The sequence below is a fragment of the Lathamus discolor genome, chromosome Z (genome assembly GCF_037157495.1).
Source record: "Lathamus discolor isolate bLatDis1 chromosome Z, bLatDis1.hap1, whole genome shotgun sequence".
Classification (NCBI taxonomy): domain Eukaryota; kingdom Metazoa; phylum Chordata; class Aves; order Psittaciformes; family Psittacidae; genus Lathamus; species Lathamus discolor.
Genome location: NC_088909.1, coordinates 5,404,461 through 5,431,223, shown reverse-complemented (window position 1 = coordinate 5,431,223; position 26,763 = coordinate 5,404,461). Strand labels below are relative to the sequence as shown.

General features: G+C 37.1%; 1 protein-coding gene across 3 annotated transcripts in view; it reads left to right on the top strand.

Annotated features, from left to right (window-relative positions):
* The window catches only part of CDH13 (cadherin 13), a 533,860-nt gene that overhangs the window by 424,287 nt on the left and 82,810 nt on the right, over window positions 1–26,763 (top strand). For all 3 annotated transcript variants that reach the window (XM_065662579.1, XM_065662578.1, XM_065662577.1), the window contains exons 9-10: window positions 20,795–20,977; window positions 21,961–22,214. In XM_065662579.1, coding sequence (XP_065518651.1) covers window positions 20,795–20,977; window positions 21,961–22,214 — 437 coding nt within the window. The remainder of the gene's footprint in view (window positions 1–20,794; window positions 20,978–21,960; window positions 22,215–26,763) is intronic.

Sequence of the window (26,763 nt, the reverse complement as noted above, 5' to 3'; positions counted from 1 at the left end):
ATTTCAGTGATATATCCATTAAAACCTTTCTGCTGAGTGTGATGTCCCTTTCTCTCTGTTCTTATGTTCAACACTTTCTCCACTGTCCTTTTATATGGAAAACTCTTCTAATATTTCGTAAAAAAACTATGTTTCTGACCATTTTCGTCTCATTGTTGCCTCTCTGTTCCATGTTTTCACTCCTTCAGTATTATTTCTTGGAGATCGTCATTTTTCTATTCCTTGATGCTGTCCCCCAGTGAATTCTTCTTCATGCCCTCCCCGTCTGCTTCCCTGAGGGACCACCATCCTGTTTTCATGACTTACTTAAACTTTCTGCTGTGACTTGCAAAAGTCTATGAGCACTCTTTGCCTGCCTTCTATAAACCGAGTACCATCACTGTCTGCTGCCACACATACCTCATTTTTTTTCCTTTGTGCTTTATATCCTCCTCCTCAGCTCATTTGTTTTGACCACCTTCAGTCACAGAGGCCAGCAGGGCACATACGTTATGTAGTACTGTCAGATATTCTTAGATCGATGATTTTTCTTCATTTACAAGATGGATGGTAAGGAGAGTGCTGCTGTCCTCAACAAGTTTAAAGGGTTGAAAACATCTTTTAGTTAAAAAAGAAAAGTTTGAAAAATCTAAGGAGTTATGTGAGAAACTTTTCAAAAGATACGTAGGAAAAATCAATCCTGCTAAATAAATCTAAATTTAAACCAACAGTTGTCTTTTGCTGAAATAATATAAAGCAAAAAGATGTATCTATAGTATCGATATTCTTAGCTGTCTCTACCCAAGATATGGCTTCCATCCAAAGTGCTCCATGGAAATGTGTATGTTGGACTATGCCATAATGTAATCTTATTTTATACACATTCATATCTATATGCATAGAAACACATGCACACAGATGTTTGCCTACCTAAACTGAGAACCAGATGTTTTATTGTCTTAAAATTATGTTTGCTAATATGAATTAATACAAAATGAAATTTTATTTGATTTTACTTATCTGTTTGAAAATAACACAGCTAGTATTTGGAAACAGAGACCACTGTACCTGATTAATTGATTCAGTGTTGAACTAAACTAAGAAAAAAGTGTATGTTTGAAGACAAATGAAAGGCACGCTTTCTAAGTTAGCAGCTCTGACCTTTTCAAGTTTTCTATCTTAAATAATAATCGAAGCCATGAGTAAATAAATTCAACTTTGCCTGCAGATGTTGAACTCTTTAATGTCCTTTTACTCTAATATAGCCACTGCCTGATATCGATGGCAGAAACAGTTTTATCGTGCCCCATGCTGGGGCTGACTGGCAGTCTCTAGGAACTGTTTTCTTTCCTCCAGCCATCTGATTAAAATTCAGTTCCAATCAATAAATCTGTATGGTTTCCATCGATGGTAAGTGTTTGCCTGGGGGTCTTCTGTGTCCCAGAGGTATTTCTTTTCTTCAGTTCTTCTGTATTCATGAGAAAACCAAATTACAATAAGTCTTGTTTACCTAGACTGCCTGTTGAGATTGTTTTTGGACTGCCTGCTGAATCTGGAGTGAGCAATACAGAGCACACAAACACACTCACATGCTGGTAGATGTAGATATAGATGTTAGCAATAAGGTACCTCTTTTAGAAACACTGGGTTCCAGCATCGCCTCTGTGAAGTCTTTGCTTTAGGAAGATTAAATATTTAAGCAGGCAGTCATTTGGCACGTTAGTGGGAAAGAGTGTAAGGTGGATTACAAAGAAACATCTCAGATTCTGACACCTGATTTCAACTGAGCTTCACCATTATTCAGGGATGTCAGGGTTGCCTGTTTTTTTGTTTTCTTGAATGAGGATTATCTCAATTGATCAATGAGGTAATATATGACCATCTAAACAGTTTTGGATTCTCTTATTCTAGTAATAATTGCTTTAATGCAATCAATTAAAAGGGGATTTTAATTATCTTTCTTATTGTGCTTTTAAAGGAAACATGACAGCTATTATAGCGCTCTTAATTCATTATTTCCTGTGGCGATCTGTTTGAAAATTCAAAACATAAGCTTTTAAAATATGACATCCCCTGCAGTCTCATTTACTTCTTAAAGATGTATGTCATCTTTGTAAATAATGGTCAAATAGAAACAATGAAGTGATTGTATTCAACTCATAACTTTTCTCATTTCTTGTCTTTGTGTTATGGGAGATGCAAGAGAAAGGTAATAATCCTGCCTGAGTACAGCAGAAGGTACTATGTGTTGCCACGTGTACACACATCAAGAAAAGCATCTAGTTTGTTTCTTTAAAAAACTATTTTCAAAGGGAAGTACTAGACTGTAGCTGCCTATAAATGCAAACTCTAGGTACGAGTCAGCAGAAAGAAATGCATTCAGCTACATGTTGCACATCTGAATTATTTATTCAGAAATAATAAGCATGGTCTGTGAACATTTACACAGCTAGTTATCCGTGTTACATAGGTAATGCTATTGTAGTGTCCTTACTGGAGTAATTTGTAAGTATTCAGGGAGCATCTTACTTTTAAATGCCCAGAGTCCAGACCACAGGCTGAAGTTCACTGATTCCATAAACTTTTTTCTTAAGTTCATAAAGTATGGGAGGCATTGCAAATGTTATTATTATAGGATCATAATTTAAAAATACTAGCATTCTCAAAAAGCCCCAGCGGTGTGTCATTTCCTTGCTTTATTAAAATGAATGAACAGATGTACAATATATTTCTGCTGAACTATCATCTAAATTCATAAGCTATTTCTCATGTGTCTGAATTCCATGTTGGTTTCCCATTTTCTTTGCCTTAGAAAAAAAACCCACACTCTCACATTTATCACTCTGGGGATATAAATGGGAAGTATACCCTCCACTTCATTCACTTTAGACTAATACCCTCAATACAATTTAAATCCCATCTCTTCAAGGCTATTCAGCAAAACCTACACACTGGAACACCCACGATCCAATTGGAAATTTCCCTTGCTATCTACACTGAAGATTGGCAAGTAGGCTCTGAGGACACTATCTGTCCTCTCTGACAGAATGAGTTGGCACACAGCTACATTCAGTCTTTCTGGTTGGCATTTATAATAATAGCAGAAGCTTAGCAACAAGTTGGGAAAAAGCAAGGAAGGGATAAATAATGACTGCTAAGCGGGAGAGATGAGAAGGCTATGTGTAAACTAGTGAAACTTGCATCTAGGGAACTCATCAGCTGGCTCTAATCGCTCATGAAGGTATATTTTCTTTGCCTTGTGGCAGACTAGGAACATAGCAGGTGCTCCCTGGAAGTGGTAAACAAGTTAAACAAGACAATGCAGAGATTAGATGGAATAAAATTCTGGAGCCTTAAAACCACATGAAGCAGTTGTGTTTCCATAGGAAAAAAAAAGAGTATAAAAATCCCAGACAGTGTGTGACTACAGCCAGTCTTATTTGTTGGCAAGGTCTGTCGGCTATGAAAGGGTGATATTTTGCACTAATTTCATGTGAGGAACAAGTGGATAATATGCTCTAGGAGTTCTGGCATAATTTCTTCTGTAAACCCTATTTCTAAGGGTTTATATCATAAGCAAGCCATAAAAATTTTTGATGGCTTGAAATTGACAAGAGAATTATCAGGCTCAGATTGTGGTTTTTCAGGGGTTTTTAGGGTTTGTGGGGTTTTTGGGTTTTGTTATTTTTTGAAATTTTTTTCCTCTTCTGTCTGATAAAAAATCATTTTGGCAAAGAGAGTAGTGGAACAGAATGTGAATCAATCTGCTTTCTTTATTTCCTAGCTGCTCCGGAATTTAAATACCTCTTTGCCAGACAATTCAGAAAAATGATAAAGTAATAGTTAAGATTTGTAAAAAAGCATGATTTTCATCAGAAACCTCTACAGTGGAGGGAGCAGTTTGTCCCTGCGGGAATTCTAGGAAAGAGCTGTTGATTCACTAGTAAGAATGGTGGAGTTGTAACTGGAGCAGGTATTTTTTTATGGCGGCCACGTTGCAGACAGTCTCAAACCGATTAGATTTGAGTATCTATTTCTGCTGTTTTTGTTCTGTTTTAAACTTTCCCCAAGTTGAGATCATAATTATTTTCCTGTCCCCTTTCCTTACATTTTGTTGCCAAAAGAGAATATGACCAGCTAGGGAAGCAAATGCCAGCCACACCATTTTCATCTCTTTTTCTTCAGTAAGGAAGGCAAATGTGATTTTGCAGTTCCACCCTTTATCTCTGGCTATCAGCACCAAATCCAGTGTAATGAAGGATCTTGTATGATAGGGCGTTTGAGACTGGAATCTCATCTATGGAACTCCTTCCCATCACTTGTTTTTTTGGCACAGAAAACAAAATGGGTTTTGGCTATCCAGTGAACTTCAAGGCAATTAATGAGCACCATGGACCTGAAAAATATTGGAAAACCGTGCAAAAGTGTTTAGTTCCCCTTTCTGTTCTGTATATATTATTGGATTTGAGCTTATATTGAAATCTGCAGGGGTAGGGTTCTCCAGATGTTCTAAAGTCCCTCCTTGCTATTTGTATAATTTTCAGTATTTGCTTGTTTTTGCTTCAAGAGTGTTGAAGATACAGACTCTGTGATCTCCCAGCAATCCACTACAGCACTGAAGCTATCCTACTGGTAGCAAATTTGGTCTCATCTCTGATGAGACTTTTCCTTCCCTTCACTGAAGCCCATCGCTTCTTGGCCTTGTCCACTATGATGGTGACACATAAACAATCTTTTTATCTTCAATAGCCCTGTGTGCATTTGTTATACAGGTTTGCTCAAGACCATGAGCTTTAGATATCTGTTGCTCCAATAGCTCTTTGCTTTCCATGCTGTGGGCAGGAAACAGGTGCTATAATATGGCTGGGGCTCCCCAGTGCTGAGCAGATGGAAAAAATCGTGCTTCTTTCTGGCACACAGTACTACATTTTACACATCTCAGCACAGTCTTGCTGGTTTTGCAACATTAAATTGCCTTTACTGCCCACAATTCCTTTCCAATAGCAGAGTAAGTGGCAAAACTAACATCTGCTATATGTGCTTCCTTGTTCTTGCATCCTCAGCATAGGAGAAGAGTGTATATATTTTGAGCTTTGTGATCTGATGGGGTTTTGTTGCTGTTTGGTTTTTTTCTATACATACACTTTTGTATTCAATATGGAGAATTTGATTATATCATTTGGGTGTTTTCATTTGTTTGGGGTTTTTCTGTAGAACAGGCGGAGGATATTTCATTCACAAGTGAGACTCTATAAGCACTGCATGGGGAGCTTTATATCCCATTTAGGCACATTGTGACCTTCTACCCATCTCTCTGTTCATACACCTAATTGCTGACCTGAAATTATCCTGCAGTTCCTACTTTGGGTTTCTTCTAAGGTAAGGGAGTCTGACAACTGTGTCAGACTTTGTGCTGTGGGCAAAGGTACACAGGAGCTCAGGAGGAGATTCGTGAATGCCAGCGTTAGTTCAGAAAGTTTCATTAAGAGAATGTTTTATAATAATGTAGCATTTTTCATTCCAAAAGACCCCAAAGGATCATACAGAAAATGGATCCTCTCCATGGGCAAGCAGAAGATTAAATTGCAACTTTCTGCTGGTTGGAGGAAAAGTGGAGACTTGATTTGCTTTGCTCAGGAAAGTTTTTAGTTTCTAAACCCAGCTTCTTTTGGAAATAATGACAAGCCACAGTGTTATAATGCTGCTCACCTTAAATATAAAGCCAAGAATTTATTGATAGCAAAATTGAAAACTAATCCAATTTCATCCTTAATACTTGAATTATTAATCCTGATAGTATTACTGCAGAAAAAAAAAAAAATTATTCTTCTCTTCAGAAAAAAAATCAGTAGTGATAATATATTATAAAACTGTTGTACACACCCTTTGTAACTTCTACCCCTTTTCTCACTGTTATTCTCCGCATTTCCTGGTTCCTCTGGGTTGTAAAGTTGGTGGTTCCATTCCACTGTTTGTGGTAGAGGTGTTATTGCAAGCTGTCAGCACTTTGAGTCCTTTGCCAGGACAAATGTGATGCTAATGTAGGTAATTTCTTCTTCCTCCCTTTGGAATTATTTGAGCTCATTTTTATGCATTTTCTAACACACTTTTACATGTTGCTAACTTTTAATTGGTCTAAAGCCCCATGTTACATCCAAATTTACTATATACTATGTAGGCAGGTTAAGGAAAATTCAGGCAGAGCAAGGCTGACAAACATCCATCCTGAGGTTTGCGGCCTTGTAAACTTACAACATAGCCTATTATTTGGAGTGGCAATACCATATTACAGAGCTACTCAGTTTCTATACCATTCTGTGTTCTCCAGGCTGCAGTTAGCACTTAACTATTGGGACAGCACTTGGGTCCCATACACAGCAGAAAGAAGTGTAAGTATCATGGCTAGTGCAGACTTCGCGCAACTGTGGCTCTGGCCCTGTGTCTTCTTGTGGAAAACACTGACTGATGCGTACTGACTGATTTTGCAATGTAATGAAAGCTCTCCATCATCATTAGTCCACTGAAACTGTGATAACCAGCCTGTCTCTAGGTCAGAAGTCAGTCGGTAACTGTGGAAGTAGCCTCAGGACTCGCAATAAGGAATATCTGTATGTCAGCAGACTTGGGATTGTTATATTGGATGCAAAACTAACTAGACGGGAAAAACTGAGTTGCTTGGTGTTTGTATTCATGTGAGAAATGCCTTGAGGCTTTCAGAGGTCCTCTTTTATATTTCATCCCAGACATAGTACTTGCTGCTTCAGGTGACTGAAGTACAGTGCTGGTGTCTTTAATGAGCTCCCCCAAACTCCATCTGAGCACACACAGGGGTGCTGGACTGTCTGAATATAAGATGGTGGCGTATCACAAGTGATTGAAGCCTCTGCTTGTAACATAAAGGAAGTGATACTCAGCTAAACAATGTTAAAAATCCACTGAAAGTAAAGAAAGAGCTAAAATCTGTCAGTGACAAAAGGGTCACAAGTGGAGAGAACCAAGAGGACTTTTCTGAGCCACCTATTAGAGTGTGTAAACAGAAAAACCACAACTGAGGTATTAAAGGGTGTGTGCCTGTGAGAAAAGTTTATTATACAGGTTAATACAGGCAGCTCTTCTTCCTCTGGCTTTCCTTTCCCCCTCCAAGCTCAATGCCCTGACTTTATGTGTGAAAATATCATGAGTAATTGAAGTTGCAAACCCCAGCAGAATATTAAATTAGAAATTAAGCAAAAATGCTCATCTGCTGGAGCACAGAAATCCTGGGCAAATTTTCTATTGCAGTGTTACAGCAATTGGAATAATTTTTTTTTTTTTTTCCCCAGCTGCTTCACTAACTGAATTGATTGAATTAAATGTGCTCTGCCGTGCTAGCTAACCTCTGGCCCCAGTTACTCCAGATAATCATGGGGGTAATCAGCCTGCCATGATCTGAGCTCTAAAGGAACAAGAATAATGCAAGGTTCAGGGAGCCTATCCTGGCATTAATCAGATGTCATCAGGGTTTGATAATAAATCCTAAAGACCACCAAATTGATACAACATGGTCTAGTTCACTAAAAATTAGGTATCTACATATTAATCACCAAGCTGAATATCTGCAAGTGATTGCCTTTCTAATAAGCAAAGTCAGGTGTCAATGCTTTGGAATGTCCCACAGTTTAGTAATAAATATAGCGATCAGCATCAGCACAAAAGTAGCATTAACCAGATTAAAAAAAAAAGATTTTGTTCTAACCTCAAATAGATTTTTTTCATCCTGTTGCAATTTACAGCTCCATTGAAACTTTTCCTCATCTTTCTACTCTAATTATGAGCTTACTCAGAGGCAAGAAATAGTATACATTTCAAGCTATCTGCAAGCGCAGCATTTTTCTGCCTTCCAAGGGGAGAAAAGGTGGCTGCTTACAGTATATCATACTGCTGTGTATAAAAATAAAATGGTATTTATTGTCCCTTAAAATGATTTCCCCTAGAATTGGCAAGCTCAGTTGAAAAATCAGTATCTGAAAATGTGTGTTAGGAAAGATCAAATTAATTGTTAGTGTACTCACTTGCGCTCCTTGGGAAGAGTTCAGTGTGGGAATTTTGATGCAGATATATTAGTACATTATGTAGAGATTTTCTACAGAAGAAGGGGAGGCGACCTTTAGAGAGAAGTACATCACAGTTTCTTAATAAACTAATTTTCTTCATACATGTCTTGATTTAATAAGCATTCAACTCTGTGGAAAAGCTTTTTTGGCATAAACTAATGGTAATACCTAATGCTTATTTATCTTATTGATGTCACCTTGCTACCTGTATTTCCTGGGAATTACGTTTATTTGCACTAGAAAGTTGGTCCGCTTGGAATTGGAGAACTCATGCTGCAGCTCAAAGATTTCCAAGCATACCACAACATTAGCTGTGACCAGGATAAAGAGATTGTGTGAATTCTGGACATCTCAGTAAGACTCAGCTTGAGTGACTAATTGCTGCGTAGATGAACTTTGGACTTTCTGCTCCTACCCAGACAACGGAGTACATTTGTGCTAGGTGTGGTACTTCTCACCTTCCATCACATATTACAGTGGTGGTCTGCACAGACACAAATAACCATGATGTGCCAGTGGGACAGGCCACATTTGCTGTTCACATCCAGGTAATCTGCAGCCCCGACAGAGTAGGTCTGACAGGTCTTATTGACTGTATATAGATTTGATAGTGGACATGTACATCTTTCTGTCCAAAGTTCAAATGCGGTGCCTTGGCTGGTCTTGACCTCCCTCCTAATTCTTGGTGCCCAGACATATAAACTTAGGAGCACTGTCATCAAACTAGTCATTCATGTTTTCCAAATAGCTTGGAGAGAATTCAGTATCCAGATATATAAAAATCCTTAGATTACTCTTTATCCTCCTTATTAATAAAAAGGAAAAAATGAATACTTATCTATTTACAGCAAATCATATCTAACTAAAGCTGCATCAGTGTTTGTGTTCAAAGAGGCTGTGTGTATAATGAATGTATGGTTAGGAAAAGATAGATTACAGGTGAGAAGAAGAAAGGACCCTGAATGCGCCCTCTGTAGCAAGAAAGAAGCATACAGCAGGCACTCAGAAAAAAAATGTTTAATTTTCTTTTATTACAAATATTTTCCTTTCTAGAAAAGATGAAATTATCATTGGCTAGAGAAGCTAGGCAGTGAGAGATGGAGACCATGTGTATCCTTAAAGCAGAAAGTAATAGATCCATTTAGCATACCTTTGCTTTTTTCCTGATCTTTTCCACACCAGTGCAATGCCAAAACATGCATCTGTTGCTCTCTGGTCCAATCACTGTTCAGCACCGCATGTCTCAATATATGCTTAAACTCATGTGTTTTCGAAGCAGGCCACCCTAGGTGCAGGTTAACTCCTCTCAAACTGCCTTTTGAAGCCTCCATTCACAGAGCTCTATGGGGAGTCTCAGATTGCTCCCTAGTCATTAGTCAAATAGGTTGCATTTATATCTATGATTCTTTCTCCTTGGCCTTGAGAACAGAATTTTTCTGTGTTAATAGGGTTGGAGACACCAGGAACTCATTGTTCTCTATTAGGCTAATGAGACTTCTGTGCTTACCTAGATATTCAAGATATGATAAAGAGACCAATAATCATGAAATATCCCCTATGTCTATGATCTCTAAATTATATCTTCTTCTATCTTTGATATAGCAATAATATTAATGCTCAATGAAAGTTAGGCAAACTAGATGTAGGCTAGAGAATTTGAGAGAAAAATATGTACATCTAGTCGAAGAAACTACATGTGGTAGAGTTCATTCATAAATTTGTTGCCAAACTTGGAAGATTATGCTGTTTAATATTTTCATCAATGACCTGGATGAGGGAACTGAGTGCACCCTCAGCAAGTTTGCTGATGACACAAAACTGGGAGGAGTGGCTGACACACCAGAGGACTGTGCTGCCATTCAGCGAGACCTGGACAGGCTGGAGAGTTGGGCGGGGAGAAACTTGATGAAATTTAACAAGGGCAAGTGTAGAGTCTTGCATCTGGGGAAGAACAACCCCATGTACCAGTACAGGTTGGGGGTTGACCTGCTGGAAAGTAGTGAAGGGGAAAGGGACCTGGGGGTCCTGGTGGATAGGAGGATGACCATGAGCCAGCAATGTGCTCTTGTGGCCAAGAAGGCAAATGGCATCTTAGGGTGCATTAGAAAGGGAGTGGTTAGTAGGTCAAGAGAGGTTCTCCTCCCCCTCTACTCAGCCTTGGTGAGGCCGCATCTGGAATATTGCGTCCAGTTCTGGGCCCCTCTGTTCAAGAAGGACAGGGAATTGCTTGAAGGAGTCCAGCGCAGAGCCACAAAGATGATTAAGGGAGTGGAACATCTCCCTTATGAGGAGAGGCTGAGGGAGCTGGGTCTCTTTAGCTTGGAGAAGAGGAGACTGAGGGGTGACCTCATCAATGTTTACAAATATGTAAAGGGTAGGTGTCAGGATGATGGAGCTAGGCTTTTTTCAGTGATATCCAGTGATAGGACAAGGGGCAATGGGTGTAAACTGGAACATAGGAAGTTCCACGTTAACATCAGGAAGAACTTCTTTACTGTAAGAGTGACAGAGCACTGGAACAGGTTGCCCAGGGGGGTTGTGGAGTCTCCTACACTGGAGATATTCAAGGCCCGCCTGGACAAGTTCCTGTGTGATGTACTGTAGGTTACCCTGCTCTTGCAGGGGGGTTGGACTAGATGATCTTTTTAGGTCCCTTCCAACCCTTGGGATTCTGTGATTCTGTGATTCTGTGATTTCTTGTGTTCAGATGGATTAAAATATGGAATGTTCAGCCCAAATTTTCCTGTCCCCACCCAATTTTCCATAGAAAATGTAAGAAGTTTGATATTTAAAATTAGAGCAAATTTTGTATCACTGCAGATAATACTGCTCATAAACTTCCATCCGTACCTCCTGCGTTCACTGGAACAATGTGAAATCTTGCAGAGTTCTTATCTGCCTCCAAAAGAGAGTTTTCAAACTCGGTTAACTTCAGACAACTCTTAGCTGGAAGGGCTTATAAATCTAGAACATGTCATCCCCATCAGTTGGCACAACCTAAAATGCTGGAAATTTGGGGAATTGATGAAATTTGTTGCTAAAATATTCCAGAGATGCAAGTTGCCTTGAATGTTTTGAATGGTGCTTCTAGGCATTGATCACCAAAGACCATGTGAAGATGTTTAACCACTGTCAAAACATCTGTTGCTGGCATCCTGGCTTGTTTTCAGCTGTAAACTGGCACCACAAATAACTATCGTTGGAAGCAATGTCCTCAGGGCAGAAAAAGATTTCTCATTTGGATGCATATGCTTCTTTTTATCAATGATCCCAAGGACTGTGCCACAGAGAAGGTCTCATTTACACTGTAATTCCTACCTCTCTCCAAAGACCAGGCTCCTTAACCGGCTAAGAATATGGCTCAGTCTCGCTATATTAAGGTACCAAAATACACCGTTTTCATGACATTCTAAAAAGTGCATAAAGGACTTGAAAAAGGTCCATGTCAATCTGTGATTTCGTTACAGAGAAATCTTATTTAGAAATGCTGCTAAATCTCCCATTTAATAATCAAGTTGTATTTATCCTACCTTTTAAAAGATATTTTGAATTAACTGGGTTCCAAAACATTGTGACAGTCTCTGTGAAGTTGGTGTGTATATAAGAGAACCATAGGTTAATTTATATGCAGTTGAGAAGGAATCATCATCATAATTATTGACAGAGCACAAATAACTTTTGGAGCTGATTGCTGAAAAAAGTAATAATATTCTTCTCATTTGAATTCTATAAATCCAGAATTGGTGCTTTTTCAGATAAGTGTCCTCAACTTCAAGTTATCATATTGACACTGGGTCACTGGAGTTGACTACTCAAAATGTGTGTGACCAAGTATTTAAAACAGCCAACATCATTACAGAATTCACTTACTTTAGACTATGTGCATTGAAAAAAATGAACGCATTTTCTAGTTGGTGTTCATGTAAAGTAGAGAAACACAAAGAAAAATCACTCCCAGAACAGGTTACATTTTAGGCAATGATTTCCTGAGTAGTAAAAGCATCAACTTACAGGGCGTTTTAGTTTTTCTTTGTCTCATCAAGGCATGTATGAACCCTTGCTTGTCAGAATGGATTTCTTGTTGTTTTATTTTTTCATCGCTGTCATAGATCATGTCAGTTCTAAGGGCATGTTTGGTAAGGTATTCAGGAATACCTTGTGCATTGCTAGAGTCTACAAATAGAAGAATAAGGGAGTGAACAGATTTGTGTTAATAAAAATGTTATAAATCCTGAAATTAGGATTTCACAGAACATTCATTCATAGCTGTAGTAGTTAATAGATGAATAAGACTCTTCTAGAATTATATATATATATATAGGAATTTTTTGTTCTTTCACCTATTTAAAATTAATATATTTTTAACTTTCTCCATTAGTTTGCATCCGTATAGCACTAAAATACAGGTTTCAATACATGTACTTAAAGAAATCCCGGGACTTACTTTCCTAAAGAGAAGTCACAAAATCCCTTCTCTACTTCCTAAATGTAAACATGACAGTAACTTAAAAATCGTCAGTAGCTTTCGTGTGCTGAAGCTCTTGTCACTGCCCAGCTCCCTCCCCATCAGTACAGAGGCCACATTGCATTATTTATACCTGGGAGGAGACTAAAGTCCCTGGAGTACTTTCTTCTTCAGTTCTCTAAATCTCCCAAACTTTATAGCAAATTAAGGGGTCTTTGCAGAAGCATGTTACAGTTAATGCTATCAGAACAGTCATAGAATCATGGAATACTAGCCTGGGAGGGAGCTCAAGGATCATAAGGTCAAATCTTTCTTGGCAAATGCACAGTCTAGACTAGATGTCCCAGCACCCTGTTTAGCTGAATCTTAAAAGTCTCCAACATTTGGAGAGTGCATGACTTCTTGGGGAGATTATTCCAGTGTCTGGTTGTTCTCATTGTGAAAAATTTTCCTCTTATGTCCAATTGGAATGTCCCCAAGAATAAGTTGTGTCCACAACCCCGTCTTTTCCATGTGACTCCTTGCAAAAAGGAAGTCTCCATCTTCCTTCTAGCAACTCCTTAAATACTGGAGCAGCATTTCTGTTGTCATAAAATCACATTTTATCTGCTACTTCTGTGTTCAGAGAAGAATTCATTTTCCTGTTGTTGAGCCTAAATGGTGCATGTAGCATACCATTTGCATAAAGTTCTTGTACTATGGGTTGATGGTTCCACACTTTTTTCTTTTAGTAAGGCAGTATCAATAAGCTCAGCCACGTATGTTCAGGTGTTACGTTCAGCATCAGAAAAGCTGGTTTTCGCATGAAAATGTCTCTGCTAGAAATGAAATATGAGCTTTTAAGAAGGCCTCCTTCTTAAGAAGCCTCCTTTCCTTCCTTCATGACCATAACTAGCACAAGTGAGAATGGTGTAGATTGATGGGGGGAAAAGCCTATAAAACCTTTCTGCTCCTAAAATGCAGTGGATGAAAAAGAAAGGAAAAAACAGTTAAGTCTGTTCTATTTAGAGTTCATTCTATTTGAAGAAGACAACTGGCATCTTTCTTAGAAAAAAGATGAGGTTAGCACTGCTCTTGATGGGAGGTGTACTGAGGGAGAAATAATGTATAGTTGGGTTGGTCTCATAAATGTGAAAAGCAGATCTATCCTTGGTCCCTAGGCAACACTGATGCTCTGACAGGTGAATAGGTGTAGTCTGTTCTATCAGGCTTGGTCAGATCATAATTTTCTAGGATGCTGTTGTTGTACACATAAGTTTTGTTCTACCAGGGGGGAAGAATTTTTGGTAGATAAGAAAATAACATCATTATTTCTTTGAGCTTTTCTCAAAAATACCTTCAGTGCAGTAAATACTATGGAGACCTTTCACTGTCCTCTGTCCATCTGGAGAAAGAGTATTTGTTTTTCTGTCATACGATCACCACTATAGAAGTGTCTGTTCTATTTATGAGCACTTGATTTATTCTGGAAATGAATGCATCTTGCATTTAAAGACGGAAAAGTGAAAAAAACCCAAACAAACCAACAATGAACTTTTTCTAAATTATTTATATATTCTGAAAAAAAAAATGCTAGTATGTTTATTTCCTCTCTGAATCTTCAGACAACTGTACTACAATTGATGTATGCCCTGGAGGTAACAGGCTTTGCAGCAAGCATTCAACATATGATTAATACATGCTAGAATTATCTGTCTGCCTTTACTCAGTGAGGCCAGAATTTGGGTTGAGAAAGAGTCATAAAGTAAACAAGTGTCTTCGACAAGATTCAAAAAAAGTGGCTATTTTCAAGTATTCTTCACCATCACTTATTTACAGTCCCTGAATGGCTTTTTAAAGTCTCCTGCAAGCACATAAACGAGAGGATCGGAGTACAACATCAGTTCTGAGAGAGGTTTCAGCACTGTTGTGTGAAAGAAGCAGAAAAGAAAGTTCTTTAAATTCATATCTGAATCTTATGAGGATCTTACTCTGTAGATTTTCTGTTTTCCAAGGTTCATGATCTCTGTAAGAAGGATAGAAGGAGTTTTCACATTGCCACTGCAGCTTTACAGGCAGCTCTCACACGGCAGTTTATTCATCCATCCCATTTTACCCAGTTAATTTTGCATTCTGTTCCTGCCTTACTCAGTCCTAATACCTAGAGAGTTCTTGAAGTGGTCCCTCTGAACCACAGAGATAGCTTGCCTTTATCACGATGGAATACCACATGGAGCGTGGGGAAACAGCCTGATTAATACTGTTCTATTTTGCTGTTTGTTACATTACTGGTACTCCGGAGCAGTTTTCCAGGCATTCTCATAAGCAGCAAAACAAGCTAAAGTCATGTGGAAGCTTGCCTCCTTTTTTTAGCATTTGTGATTTATGTCAGTGATAGTAAGAATCTTTGTGCTTTTCAATAAAAAGGCACAGATTTATAGATCCTGCAGAAATTGTAGCAGTATTAGAGTAAAATTTAATCTTTGGCCTCCCATTTAGTTAATTAGTCTTTTGGATTTGTTGCTGTTGTTGCAGGCAGCAGTATACAGTGGACAAAAACATTAATTTGGTGTTTCATTGTTGAGCAGTACTTTTGTTTTGTAAAATAACTGATGTGTGCCTTGAAAGAGCACAAGGCATTTAGAATATGTAGCCTATGAAATTCATTCAAATGCAAAAAGTGACAATGCATCAAAAATTATTATGGTCAATTTCATACATTTGGAAAGATTTTTTTTCTAAGCTACAATTGAATTCTTTCTTTAATTACATGAGGGAGATGGAAAAATATTTTTTTATTTAGAAAAATATAAAATAAGCTGAAAGAAACACTTAAGGTTAAGAAATAATATAGTGCCTACAAGGCGGCATTATGGCAGTAAGAGAATGACAATTACTGAAGTCTGTTTAGGTGACTCATAGCTTTAATTTGTGTTTTGCATCTAGTTTACACCATTAAATCCTTGTCATACTACAATAATGCTTTATCTTTACATAGGGTCTTTCATCTAAATGGCTTCCAAAGACCTTCATTTATCGCTTTGTGTACAGTTTACATCTATTTAATCCCTTATGCTAATACAGCTATCCCTTTAATGAATTATAGCAGCTATCTGTGTCCATATAGTAAAGGCAGTTTTAAGAGGCAAAATACCTTCAAAAACTGTAGGAGAGATTAGGGAGACTGTAATACCAAGTTATAATTTGCCCTGACTGCATAACTGATAATTAAATTGCTCATGCGGAGAGACTGGTATAAACTGCAGTTGGTCATTTCCTGGTCAGCCCCTGACAGTAGGCCAGCACATTTGGTCATTGTGCTGAGATGAAGAACCATCATATTTACTTTGTTCACTGTACAAATGTTATGCTACATATTTCCACCTCGTACTTCACCTGCCTAGTTTGTGAAACCTGATGAGCTTCAGGAACCAGATTACTTGGTTTATTGTTAGCTGTCAAGACGGGCTTTGTGTCCCAGTGAATTCCACAAGAAATGTCCATTGTTATCATTTATGGTTCTCATTCTTGATTGCTTGAGAATGCAGATCTTTGTGATTGCTCTGAAAATTCATTTGTCCTTGTGGATATTCCAGAGACAGAGCTATGGTAAATACACTGTTTCCTTAACAAATAAATATTGGCCACTCATGTAAACACATAATGACAGTGTGCCAAGTAAAAGACATGAAGAGCAATCAGATTGCAAGAGATTGTGTAGCTTGTCTTCATATTTTCAAGAAAGTAGAGAGACAAAAGATGGTTGCAAAAGCAGTGGATTTATAGAATCATAGAATAGTTAGGGTTGGAAAGGAGCTTAAGATCATCTAGTTCCAACCCCCCTGCCATGGTCAGGGACACCTAACACTAAACCATGTCACCCATGGAGTGGGTGAAGGACAAATGCAATAGTACCATTTCCCTGGGGAATTTCTGTTAGAGACATGCAAATTAATATATCCCATTATTCTTCATCTTTTTTGATATATATATGAGAAACACATACATTATCGTAGTGCAAAATACCCTCAACTAGAATATCACCCTGATAAATGCAAATGGACATGCAGTTTTAATTTGTCTGCTCTTGATTGGGAATCACAGCATGCAGAATCTTAATGAGCCATGGGGTAGCGATCACCAACCCCATACACGTTTATCTTGCATTGTGTTTGCTGATTGTGGCAACTCTTTAAGTTGGGTATAGCAGTACCCCATTCTGAGACAGTTTTTCAATGACTTCATAAAGGTATTGAGGTTATTAGTGCATGCTCATGCTGTTGCTGGACAATAGACATTCAGGTGATTCTGATGTACTTAAGTTCATTTGCTCTTCTGCTCTGAGAAGCCAGTAAATAAAATCTCACTTATTACAGAAGCTTTAAATAAGACTATCAGACAAGAATCCAGTTTTCATGCAGGTTAGGTACTGTTTCCAGTTTTGTTTGAGGCTGGGATGAAGTTAGTGTGTAGATACTTGTCTCCTTGCTATCCGTTTTCTGAGTCCTTTGTTGTAAGAAATGTAAGCTGCTTGTTTTCAGCTTCAGGGACCTCCATGCCCAGTGAAACCATCTCTTTGATCTTTCACAAGAATGTCCAGTGGTCAATACCTACTTCCTATCAGTTCATCATGACAGCAAACATTGCTTGCTCCTTACATTTTCAAGTCTGTTTTTGCTTCCTCAAAAGCTATCCTCACACTCTTGAAGGAAATCGTCATCCATATTTCCTTGATGTCTTTCATTTCCCTGGTAAAAGCCCCCTTTGCCTACAAAAACCTGATGATTAGTGTGAACTTCTGGCAGCTGCCACTCATTGTTTCTTTCTTAGTGGGGATCTGTTGTCTGTGTTTCTGTCCTTTTACATAAGCTTTTGGGGACAGAAAAAGAGGAATCAGGTCTTTTTTTTTTTTTTTTTTTTTTTTTTGCCTATGTTTTGAAAACTCTAAATATAACAGAATTACTAAAATTTCTAAGCTGTATATGTGATAAGCACAATAAATGACAGCACAGCGTATCACTCCACAGGGCAAGTTAAGCTTACATATTCAAATGCACAGTAGTAGCAAGTGTGTAGTGTATAGCGCTCCTTCCAGCCAAACGCAGCTCTGGCCCAGGGTATTTGTAAGGTTGTTTTTTTCTAAATGGGTCCAGATAATAGCAGTTTAAATAAAGTACAGAACTCATCTATTTTATTCTTAATTTATAGTGGTGCTTAGGGAACGTGCGGATATTTAAAAAGAGTAAAATCAATTAACTTGTGATCCAATTATTTATGTTAACCACTATGGGGTTTTATTTTAGAGCACTGAATCAGATTCTCCCAGTTAAGCACTGTGCTTTGAGAATACAAACCTTGCATTTGGAAATATGATGAGCCTGTCGCTATCTTTTCTCTATTTCCAAATCTAATTGCTATTTTTATCCTTTCCTAGTTTTTTAAACTCCAGTCTTCACTTTTGTTTTTGAAAGGGACCCAGTATAAATATAACAGACTTTTTTTAAATACTATGAAGCTTATTCTGAATATAAAGGTGGCTGAACAAGCAGAAGAGTTCACCTTCTAGATAATATACACTATATTTTTCTGGGCCTCTCTGTTTCACAGTAGATATTTGTCTTCTGCTATCACAAATCTGTGATTTATGACACGTTTAACGTTATAAATTTAGAGCAGGTCCATGTGACAACTTCTGCGATTTGATCATTCTGCTTTTTTATCCATTTTGAACATATTTTCTTCTAATGTTCCAGACAGCTTCAAACACCCTCAGTGTTTATATGGTCATTTCTAAATGCAAAGAGTACTCAGAGTGCACCACTACATTTGGAATTCTTTGGCTTGGCACAGTCTTCACCTGTAGACATTGTCATTTCTTTGATCTGCGGGTGTCACAAGCTCTGCAGTTTTATGCCCTCAGCAAGTCTACTCAACTCTACTCAGCAACTCACTACAACTGAGGCTACTGAAAGCCCTTCTTCCTAAATGAGGAGAAGGTAGGAATGTAAAGGAAAGCCTGATCCAGCTGATATCTCCTTGATAATTTTAAGCTGACTTTCAACATATTTTTGAACTATCTGGCACATCATGGCAAGCTTTTCCATCGTAGTCTGGCACTGGTGGGGTAAGCATATTAAATTCATCTCACTGGCTTCACAGTTATGTATCTGAATAAAACAGCCAGACCTTTAAGCATTTTACCCTAACAGCTCTTACTGATCCCAAAGTGATGTGGGGAGTATTGAAAACTTAATTGACTCAGACTTGTGGATTAAGGAAAAGTTTTTTCAGAAGGATGAATATGAAATAGGAGCAGATGCGCAGTGAAATCTAAGGGTTCTGTTCTTTAGGTTTACATTCCTTGAAGTCTAGTCACCTTTTCACATGGCTGAATAGGAATTATTTGGTACTGAACACTTGTTGGGAAAAGTTCTGGCCCTTATGGTTCTGATGTCTTGTTTTGTGCAACCTCAAGCTGAGACAATATGAAATAATACAAAAATATCAATCAGACTAATTAGCTATTTTTAATTAAATAAAAGGTGTCCAAGTGTTTTCCAGTGACAGCATTTTGCTGAGCAGGAAGGAATACAATCATGGTAATAATTCCTCTGTTATACCCAAGATTCTTAATAAAGGATTTTCTTTTGATTTGTTTCAACGCAAATGAGAATATTGTTATACTGTCATTTAGAGTTAATTAAACTGCAAATGAGCTTAATGATCTGTCTGAAACAAAGCTCAATCACAACCTGTTACATATTAATGATCAAAATCAAAAGAATCTTTAAATTCTTTGTTAAATATACCAAAGAAGATAGAAATAGCCAGTCATTAATGTCATCCTTTTATAGCATCAGGTCTGAGGCTGGAAAGCTTGAACTGAATGCATGCACTCAAATTATACAACTAAATTAAAAAAAGGTTTAGAAACATAAATCTATTGGAAAAAATTAAAACAAAGATAACTGAACACAGGAAAAGACATAGTTTTCTTCTCTGTACTTTACTATGTGGAAATCCGTTTTGCCTAGTATTTATCCAGATTGTGAAATCCATATATTAATAAAATGCAATTTTCTGGACTTAATAGTCTCACAAAATCTGTAGTGCTATGACTTCATGTAGTCTATGAGACAGAGAAAAAGATATTTAGTCTATTTAGGTCTTAAAGCCACTTGGGTAATTTTTGCCCTAGAGTTGCCACTGGCAACGTGGCATTTAATCATGTACAGGAAAGAGTGTTTGCGCCATTAAAGTTTGTAATTTCAGAGTTTTGAAGGCTTGACCTCTAAAAGTGCAAAGATTTTCTAATGTTCTATAATGATACTGCCGGTGCTCAGCACTTCTTAGGACTAAGTATGTTACCATTCTGGTTTAGCCACCTACAAAGCAGGTATTATCATTCATATACAATGCTTTTAGCGTGTCAGCCTCAAGTACTTGAGAGGGGAGGAGTATTATTAAGTCTGACCCCTAAAACCTTTTCCAATGGTTTGCTTAATATCTTTCCTACATAAATGAGAGTGATGTTGTACACTGTTTGTCTGGGTAGTGAATTAGAATTTTCTTGTAGGGCTTGGCTAGCTGATCAGTACAGCAGTGCAAAAAGATCATAAAAAATTCTTCCACTGAAAGAAGAAACTAACACTGACTTTAATTTATAAAGACAGAGTGGTAGCATGAGGTCCAATTATTTTGTAGCCTCTTGGAGAATCCTCTCCAAAACCAGTATGATAACAATTTTTGTAAAAAATATTTTGTATATTGATAACAGTGTAGTGAAAAATTAATAAGTGTGGTGTAACTTATGAAAATAATAATCTGAAATGCAAAATTGGATTATTTGTAAATAATAGTATGTTTGAGGGCAAGAATGGGCTATATTTATGAGTTTCTGTTCTGCTTAGCTATGTGTATAGTTGACTTTCTGTTAGCATATGCACATACGCAACTCTACATATTTTCAGGGTTCACTTTTCCAGTAATTTCAGATGAACTGTTGTCTTGTGATCAGAATCTTCCAAAGCTCGATACCTGTCACATTGCTGCTTATCTCCCATCTATTAAATGGAGAGTACCTGTAATGTGCTACCTCATATTTCATAAGTGAGAATGTATTATTTAGAGCCTATAACATTCCGTTTCAGCTAAGAATTGCATCTTTCTCCTGTTGTGGTAAATAATTAATCCTGGCTTGGATATTTCATGTGTGCATGTGTGGTCATTAATTGAAAACAGTAACAATTTTCTCTATGTTGTTTTTCCTTTTTTCTAGTTTCTTGCTACAGTAAAGGAGGGAATCACAGGTGTAATAGTAAACTTAACCATTCGTGACCAAGATGACCCAGCAACTGGAGCATGGAGAGCTGTCTACACCATCATTAATGGAAATGCAGGGCAGAGTTTTGAAATCCATACCAATCCCCAGAATAATGAGGGAATGCTTTCAGTTGTCAAAGTAAGAACCATTTGCTGTTATACCATATCATTACTGGTAGGCCCACCCATTGGATTTACTGCATAGGAGAACACGTAACAAGGATTAGTTACTCAAAAAACATGTAGCTGTCTACCAGCCCTTGTCCAAACAATATGTATAACCCTTCTCTCACAATAACCTTGTTTCTTTAGTCATAAGGACACTCCTGTTGCTAGCTATATTTCCACTGAGCTTAAATAAAAGCTGGCTTTACGTTGAGCATCACAATTAATAATGAGACTATTTTATTTGTGACTGAGGGTATGATTAGAATTCAAGGGCCATATATTGCTCTCAGAGAACACAGATGTTAACACCAGGGAAATAAGGGGATGTGGCTTCTGACTGAGGATCTGTCTTTGTTCCCTTGTTTCTAAAGTCTCATGAAAAAAAAAAAAATCATAATCTATTTCCTGTCTTTGTATGAAGATAATCCTATACCTCACAGTTGGAAAAAAAAATAAAAAAAGAAGAAAAGAGATTAGCTATGTTTGCTGCCTCTTTCAGAATTTTCTCTGACTCCAGATGAGGCATTTTCAATTCTTAAGACAAATGGCATATATTTCCATGGGGGTGCTTTTGATTTCAAGACAGGAGTTGAGAAAAAACCCATAAGTTATTTAACATATGTAGCTACTGAGTATGACTGATCTGTTTGCTGAATACACATTATATCAGAAATATATGAGAATTATATGTATGAGGTGTGGCAAAAAAGTATATGGTCTTGGATAGAGGGGCATCTCCGTCTTTCATTAAGTCTATTATATTCATTACCTTAAATGCACTTTAAAACTACCATTGTGTCTAATGTATCATTGTGACAATGTGTCAGATGTAAGGAATGCGGTTGTCTTTTTCTGGCTAATTCTATCTTCTGAAAGTTTGCAAGGGGGTACAAAGAAAAAGTCATTAGTATTGTCCTAGCACCTTTCTCTCTGATTTTATTATATGTTTTACAGCCTTTAGACTACGAGATTTCGGCATTTCACAGGCTGATGATCAAAGTGGAAAATGAAGACCCGCTGGTTCCAGACATAGTATACGGCCCCAGTTCCACAGCAACAGTTCAGATCACTGTTGAAGATGTGAATGAAGGCCCAATTTTCCATCCGAACCCAATGAGAGTGACAAAACTAGAAAACATCCCTATTGGCAGCAAGGTGTTAACGGTAAATGCCACTGATCCAGACACTCTGCAACATCAGACTATCAGGTGAGTGCAGTACCCTCTAATTTTCATCCATCAGAAAGTGAGTATGCCTTTTGTGCCTGAGAATTTGTCTGTCAGTGCAGAATTAAAGTTGCTGTTCTACTCAGTACCACAATACGAAGTGGCAACTTGTCTTTTTTTCCTGCAATGGAGAGACTTAATATGATGGAAACAAAGCACTGCACTAGACAGGGGGCAGTAGTTTTCTGGGCTATGAGATTACTGCAGTAGAATTATTGAATGCCACAAGCATTGGACATAGCTTTGCATACAGTTTTGAAATTACTTTTAAACTGCTTGTTTATTCCTTTTCCTTCATGAGAGCCAGAAGAACATGTAAACATTGAAAATGTGTATAGAAATAATTATGTCTTACATATGGTTTAAGTCATTATATGATCATTTATATAATGTCCCTCAGCTAAATAATGGCCATTCATCCATGTTCAAGGGCAGAGAAAATATTTTTCAGTGAAACACTGAAGCTTACAGTTTAAGCTTTTACTGAAGCTAAAACTTGGCCTTCAAGTGGTGCCATCATCTTACATTTTGATCCACCTACTCTGGTCTTTTAGTTTTTAGATTTGTTGAAAAATGGAAGATAAACCAATTTCTTCCCTAATAATAAATTAACTTTCCAGACATCTTTTCTCAGCATTTGAGAGCTGCAGGTTAAACACTACAACTAGAATCTATATCTACGTTTAATATTTCATTCTTCCTTGTCAGTATGATTTCCCCTAGATATAAATGTATATAAAAGAGTATAAAGATCTTTGTGAGAATTATTTCAAAGCTTTACCTGAACAATGGGAACTGTCAATGTATACCATAGGTGCATGTTTCTTTACTATCACAGGGTTATTTAACAGTGATTGTGTACTTCTTAAAGAAGGTTTGATATATGTTCTACAAAAAAACCAAATATCTGATATTGAAGATGTTCTGCGTCAGTAACAAATGATGGTAAACATGCCATTACAAATGACCTCACTGACAGCCTTGGATTCGAATGACGAGGTGAATTTAAGAAAGCGAGTGTGCTCATCTCCAAGGAAGGAAGAAAAAGACAAGGCAGATAATTACAAGTTTCAGTTCTCTGCGTCACCTAAGAAATACCTCTGCAGCATTTCTCAGAACCCAGCTTGTGTAAGGAAAAGATATTTATTCTCTTTGGGATTGGGACTGAGTTTAAGAATCATAGAATCTTAGGCCAGTCAGGGTTGGAAAGGACCTTAAGATTATCTAGTTCCAACCCCCCTGCCATGGGCAGGGAAAGCATACATATTAAGAAGCATACATACTGAAGTTATCCACAACTTTATTTTCATTGGAGATAAGAGAAGTTGTATTAATGAATGTAATAGTTGATTTTATGATGTTAAAAGAGAAAATCCAGGAAAAATATAAGGATTTGGTTATCGAAACCAACAATCCAGAAACTGTTAGCTGAATTTTTCCCCTTGACCTCCTGATTTTGTTGTGTTTCTCCTAATTGCATTCATACTGAAATCTTAGAACATACCAATGACTTACTGAAAGCTCTGTTGGCTTTGAGTGCTGTGTGTAACCAGTTGAATAACATAAACAGCTTTTTCAGTCCACCACATCTCATAGCTGGCTAAAAAGGAACTTTCAGGTCTTGACTATAACTAGCTCATAATCTAAATAGAATTTTCCCAGAAATTTTTCCATACCAGCATGGCCAAAACCTGGAAGGTTTTTAGCCAAAAGTAAGATTTTTCTTTTCTTACCCTCCATGTGTAGAATAGAAGAGCAGAAATAAGCTAGATTGAATTGAGAATAAAGCATGAACATATATGGAAATGTGAATATGTAAATGGAAGTGGCTGCGTAAGAGGAAAATAACACAAATGCAGTAGAAATCTGGGAAATAGGTAGAATGATTCAGGAAAGGATAATCTGACTGCCTGTATGTCCTTTTGATAAAATAACAGGAAAACATAAACCGTCATTTTTAAAAGATGTTTTTAACCTTGGCAGGTATTATTGAAACACAGAGCTACTAGCAGTGAAAATGGAAACCTGTAGTATATCAGAATAGTTCCTACAGGCAGCTGTATGGTTAAGCATAGGTCCAGGACTTCTACAAAAAATTCATAACAGGCTATATGGTTCTCAAACTATGCTGATATAAATTATATCATCAGAATCACTGCTATGATTATACTGGTAAAATGAAGGCCAAGCAGGCACAATGCATTCTTTTAAATGAGATATTGCACTAAATATTGATGACATGGATAAGCAACGTTCTGTGTCTGCAAGAAGCAACAAATACCAGATTTGTATTTTGTGTGCTGTGTGAGCAATGTACACGAACCCCAACAAAGTATGTATCTGTCCAAAATGTGCAGACAGATACAAATAGAAGAACAGAAAATTAGTAATGTTTTGTTTTTTTTCTTTCAAACTGTTACAACTGAGCTATGTCTAACCACAGGGATATTTTTAATTAGTTTTCTATATAAAGCTTGTAGGAGGGGCTGATGGTTATTTGCAATCAGCAAATTTAGTTACTCTACTAGATAAAACATGATAAATACATTACAAGAAACATGAATAGTGCCTAGTGCCATTGTCCACATCTAGACTGAATTTATTCTTTGAACATTGCATATCTGAATCAGATTCAAACGACTTATCTCTTGAAAAGCATGGCTTACTTTGTAAAAATTCTGAAGACAGCTGTACTTTTGAAGCAATTTTCTTTCTTAAGCTTAAAGTGTTTTTTGAAAAAAGATTTCATTTAAAAGCTCAAACACGCTGGCAAAAATGTATTACACTGAAAAAAACAGGACTCCAATATTTATGACTCAAAAGCATGTACCTTGAGCTCTGGTTTATTTGTTTACATATAATTAATTAGCAGTGAACATTCGTGGTATCAGCTCTTCTCTGATCTACTGATGTTAACATTCCAAAGAAACTCCAGGTAGGGGTAGTCACATCATTCTGGAAACAAGAAACACAAGCTCATTTTGGCCAACTAAACAATGTAGGCATCAAGTTTAATCTTACTCTCACTTATACCTGTTTAAAATTAGATTAACATTGACTTTCACAACTATTCTCAGCTCTAAGACTTCCTATGAAAAGTCTGCAATAAGTACGGTGAGTTTTGTACCATGGATGTTGCAGCAAGGAAGGGGCAAAGAGAAGCAGTGGTTTATTCTGGACACATGCCTTTGGATGGAAAATAGCTTGTGTTCCACTATGATCATTTGCAGAAAGAAAAGGAGCCTGTTAAAGTTGGGTCACTTTTCATAGATTCATTAACCTATTTTTTTTTTTTTAAGTATTTAATTCCCTCTACAGTTTCCAACTTTTTCAGAATTAAAAAATGAAAGAAATCCAGCAGGCCCCATTTTAATTATAACCCAACAATTTATTAATAGAACAGTAATAAAGTTTCTGAAATTTGATTTCTTAATCAGGGATCATTGTTATTTTTGTGCCAGATTTAAGAGTTTAATTTTGGGTGCTTCTTCCCAACCTCTGAAATTTTAATCAGAAGTTTCAAGTGTACATGTCAATGAGAAGTTAAAGGCTAAATTTAATAACATTTTCTATCTTGGGAAATTAAAAGAAGAAACTCACTTTCTGAAATCTGTTATTAACAGCAGATCTTAATTAAACACAGTTACGGTCCTCAATATTTGTCTGTGTGAAGAGATTGCTTTCAGTATTTTTCCCTTTTCTGGATTCAACAAGTCCAAAATATTACACTGTTAGACTTTTAACTATGTGTAAATAAGTTGTTTACTGCAATGTGTTTGTAATTTTTAATTAAAGCAACACTGTTCTCTGGGTTCATGCTTTATCATGGCAATATATTTTTATTACCTACTGTGCTCTTGGATTTTAAATTATTTATATGAATATATTATCATGGTATTTATTCTCAGTAAGCAATGTGACTCAATGCTCCAGAAATATATTTAATTCATTAAGTAGAATTAAAATGCAGTATTTGAAGCTGGAGAAGTTAGAACCCAAACTGCAGTGGGTTTCATAGGAGTATGAAATACTGCCAAAAATATCTGAAGCAATATATATAAATAATATACATATTTGGGTATATGTGTACTTTTCATATCTGCACCTCGATCCAGCAGACCCCTATAGTATAAGTAGCTTCTGGAAGCATAGGTACATTGAATTAGAAGTGAAGTCTCAACTGTGGAAATTTCAAGGCCAATTTTTTGCTTGGAAGTTGGCACCCTTGTTTTTAGTTCTGGTCTTCTTATATCACCTTATCATTAATTTCCAATTGTTTCATATTAGTCATTTCAGATTAGAAAAGTCTGTGACAGATTCAGTTACCCAGCTGCTTGCTAACTCACAGCTTGGACATTTGGCTTCTGCAGCACTGCTGTTGGACTGGCTGTGTGCTTGATAGTTCTGCTAGTCTGGAAATGGGAGCAAAGTCACACTTATTGCAATCATTTCCAAATAAGAAATGCCAGTCTATGAAAGGTAGATAGGCTCTGTTTCTCTTTACAATGAGTTAATTTTTCCATACAGCAGT